General features: G+C 38.9%; 1 protein-coding gene across 1 annotated transcript; it reads right to left on the bottom strand.

Moving 5' to 3' along the window:
• Positions 1 to 615: 615 nt before the first annotated feature.
• UTP23 (UTP23, small subunit processome component) lies at positions 616 to 3651 on the bottom strand. The gene is made up of 3 exons (XM_026843502.1): positions 3506 to 3651; positions 1996 to 2170; positions 616 to 1113 (listed from the first exon to the last, which is right to left on the bottom strand). The coding sequence occupies exons 1-3, from the start codon at positions 3616 to 3618 to the stop codon at positions 727 to 729; spliced, it is 675 nt and encodes a 224-aa protein (XP_026699303.1). The 5' UTR covers positions 3619 to 3651; the 3' UTR covers positions 616 to 726.
• Positions 3652 to 3759: the final 108 nt, after the last annotated feature.

Here is a 3759-nt window from a genome sequence, read left to right as displayed (position 1 = left end):
CTGTGATGTCATTTGGTGTTAGACAGTGCTTTGGTTCAGCATTTTCAAGTTGCATTCTTCCTATCTAAAAAGGAAGAATAAACCAGAGATAAACTAGACCCACTAGAGCTGCCATTATAATGTCAGCAATATCAACGCAATCACATGCCCTCCAGGATCTTCTTAATAAATAAAGATCATGAATAACATACATATCAGTTCACATGGGTTTACAGTCATTTAGGCTGGAAGAGACTTCTTGAGGGCATCTGGTCACTTTGCGAAAGAGTTAACTTACGTATTCAAACAATACAGATATGTAAGATACTAAGCTTTTTTAGGTCAATTCCACATTCTGTAACAGAACAACTGTCAAAACTAGTTTTAGTAAAAATAGCAACCTAGATTTAGAAAGAGGTCTAGAATCCCACCAAAACCTGTATGAAACCCAAGAAGCATTTCTAAAAAACTGCTATTGATCATGTGAACTCTTTGGCAGGAATTAAGATTCTGGAGAGAATAATGAAACATGAGGGCTCCTAAGTATTTTGTCACAAACCCCATTACTAAACAACAGAATAAATGACTAGGACAATAACCTGCAAATGTTGAGATGCAGTAATAAGCAGTACCACCTCATAAAAATAAGTTTTAATATTAATAACTTGATTTCACATGGTTGCACATTAATCTTTCTTTTTGCAAAGTTCAAACAATGTTGAAGTCCTGCAGTTTACAAAGATGGGTTTACTCTTCTTCATTCTTCTGCACTGACTGCACAGCTTCTGCTTTAACTCTCTTTCGCTTCCTTTTTCTTCTTTTATTCTTTTCAGCAGAAGGTTCCTGACCCTCCTGTGTTTTCTTCTTTTTTTTCTTCAGACAGCTGAGAGGATTGGGGCCACCTGCCCTTTTACGTTTTTTTCTCTTTTCACCTTCTTGCTTTGCTAGACCTTCTTTTTCTTTAAGCTGCACAATACTTTGTTTGTGGTGCTCTGGAACAAGCTGATTTGTCTGCAACTTTTGAACAAATGCCAAAGATTTAGGAGAAGGTTTGTCTAGCACCATAGTGTTCTGAATAATAAAAAGGAGAGGAACACCGGCCTTCTTTTTGACTTTGTTTGCTAAATCCTGGTCCTGTAAAATTAAATACTTGAGTCAATATTTTGGGATTAAACAATATTTGCAATTCAAATGCACCTATGTTTAATATAAAACTGTAAAGATAAATTACATTATGAAAAAGATAAGAAACAATCTAGCAGATATACATTGCAGTGCCTTTCAGAACAATTTAAATTTCAATTTCACTCCGAATAGCTGTACTTCTGATAGAAAATTTATTAACATTTCCTTTTTTCATGCATGTATAAGCATATTTTCATTTTTTGAGGAAAAAGCCCTGTTTTTCTGGTATGCAGTCCACCACAAGAAGTAAAATAATTTCTTCTATAACAAGTAATTTAAAACTCCTTATATCTTACATAAGTATACAAAATTCTACTGTAAACCATTTTATGTATCTTTTATATATATATAATTTATACATACAGACCTAAGAAAAAAACTGCCTTTCTTATTTGTACACAAGTTCAACCTATATTCTTTACTTAAACTCTCCAAAGTTTCTTAAAATTGAAGTTATATGGTCATTTAACACTTAATTTCACTTTTCAGACTACTGCAAAAAAAACGTTCAGGGCAAGGGATGCACACAGAGGCAATATGCAAATTAACATTAATCAGTTGTCTTACATGTCTATATGTAGTCAGTATGTTTTCTACACCTTCTGCTAAACTAAGCAATATCCTTCTATGGTTAAAACATCTAGTTCAAGTAAGGCAAAAGATTCCCTCCTTAATTAGCAAATATATTTAAGAGGGAACAAGGCTTTACGAGATTAATTCCCACAAGCTTAAAATCTATTAAGATTAAAAATCTAATAATCGATGTTTCTCTAGGTTTCCTTATCCTTGGTATCAAGGGATCACAGAGTTACATTTCTCATGAGTATTTACCTGTGTAGCGATAAAGAAGTGATGAGGGTTGCCTTCTTCGATCATGGAAATTAAACAGGCTGAACCACTCACAGGATCCTTGTGGTGAGAACAGTTTCGAACCTGAAATCTTTGGGCAATTAATTTTGCTCCATACAGTGCTTTCCCCAACGATTCCAGTTCTTTCAGAATACATCTGAAACCCAAAACCAACAATGATTTCTAATCAAGAAAATAACTATGAATTTTTTTACAACAGCAAAAGGTTGACGTGAGTTAATTAGGTATGAGCAATGCCCAGTTGTTCAGCATCTAGGATTTGTAAAAGGCACCCTGTAATCTGAAAGCAGTAGCTCATCTGAAAACATCAGCAAGATTCCCTCAGTTCCAAACAAGATTAACCAGTGACAACATTGTTACATTAAATAATATAAAAATATTTCCCATCAGTGACAATGCCAAGTCCTTATGTTTATGCTCGGCTACCACCTAGCATATGAACTACTACTTAACAAATAAAGTAACTTCAGTTAGCAAAAAATGATTAATCACTGCATGCAAGTTAAACTCTGTATTAGTGTCCATCTCCTTGCTTAAACTTGCTGTCAGAATCCAACCGAGTCAAGCAGAAGAAGAAAAAAGACTGTCCATACGATTAAAAATATGGAAGTTCATGGCTCCATAACATTCCAACTAGACAATAAAATCCTGCTCTGAGCAGCATTCGGAGCAGACGTTTACACAGGACAGCATAGTAGTCTACAGGGATGCTACGTGGATACTCAGAAACGAACAGATGAAACCCAACTTACTCCAGCCAGTGATTCTCACATTAAATGTGGGCAGTGGCAGGAACGTATGGCCTTGAAATACAGCTTCAAGCATATGGCAGCAACTGTTTGTCTTTCCAGAGAAGAAAGTTTATCCTTTGAGGTCAGTCTGTGAAGACCTGAGCCTGTTCTTTTTACAAAGACTCTCACAGCAAGCCAGCCCATTTCCTCAGGGATGCTCTGGTCATGCCACTGAGGTGCTGCCTCATCAATTTAACATTCTGACAGCCGAGAAAACAAGTCTGCTCAGCTGCCCTAAGTGAAAACACCTCAAAAAGACCAACAGATGTTGCTGAAAGAAGGAAGGAAGAAGAGACATTTAGACATGACTGGAATACCGTTTGGATCAAAGTGATTTTGGAAGCTTTCACAGTTAAGGTCATGACTGGATACTTTCTACTGTTTAGAGGTATGGGTCAGGTCTGCTTTGCAAGATGCCACAACATTTTATTTTTGTAGCCTATGGTATACATCTTCCTGGTATTTTCCGTACTTGTCTCCATGGTGGGCAGTTGGCTATTGTGCCATTGCAGAAATCCAAGTAAGGGAGACTTTATTATATGCAATATACAAAGCCAAGCGAAAACAAAGCCAACTACAAGGCAACTTAGATATTCAGAGTGCATGCTTTCCTCCCGGGACTTTGTCTAGCACATCTTTGCTCTCCCCTTATTGCAACTCCTTTGGAAACAATCCCTTACTGGCAGGCTGGGACTCCAGCGAAGCAGGAATCCTGCCGGCCCAGAGATCCGAGCCCGGCTCCCTTGTTCCCACACGTCCCTCGCACACCGGGGCTACCCCTCGCCCGTCTCATCCCTCCACAGTTTCTGCCGTCCTCCGAAGGGCGGGTGCTACTGACAGCAGCCGCCGCCCTCCTGCCCCTTAGCTCCGGCCCACAACGCTGCCGCTCGCCACCGCTCCCGCCCTCGGCCCCGCCACCGCGCGCATGCGCCGC

Source organism: Athene cunicularia, assembly GCF_003259725.1.
Source record: "Athene cunicularia isolate RWA chromosome 2 unlocalized genomic scaffold, athCun1 chr2_part1, whole genome shotgun sequence".
In the NCBI taxonomy this organism is placed as follows: Eukaryota; Metazoa; Chordata; class Aves; order Strigiformes; family Strigidae; genus Athene; species Athene cunicularia.
The sequence above is the reverse complement of the archived record's forward strand: the minus strand, read 5'-3'. Positions and strand labels throughout refer to the sequence as shown.

Excerpts from the sequence above, each read along its gene's own strand:
- UTP23 (XM_026843502.1), bottom strand. The coding sequence starts at position 3,618 with ATGAGACGGGCGAGGGGTAGCCCCGGTGTGCGAGGGACGTGTGGGAAC. Across the intron at positions 2,171-3,505 it reads GCTGGAGTCCCAGCCTGCCA|ATGTATTCTGAAAGAACTGG; the intron begins GTAAGGGATTGT and ends TTTGGGTTTCAG. Across the intron at positions 1,114-1,995 it reads ACTTCTTTATCGCTACACAG|GACCAGGATTTAGCAAACAA; the intron begins GTAAATACTCAT and ends TTAATTTTACAG.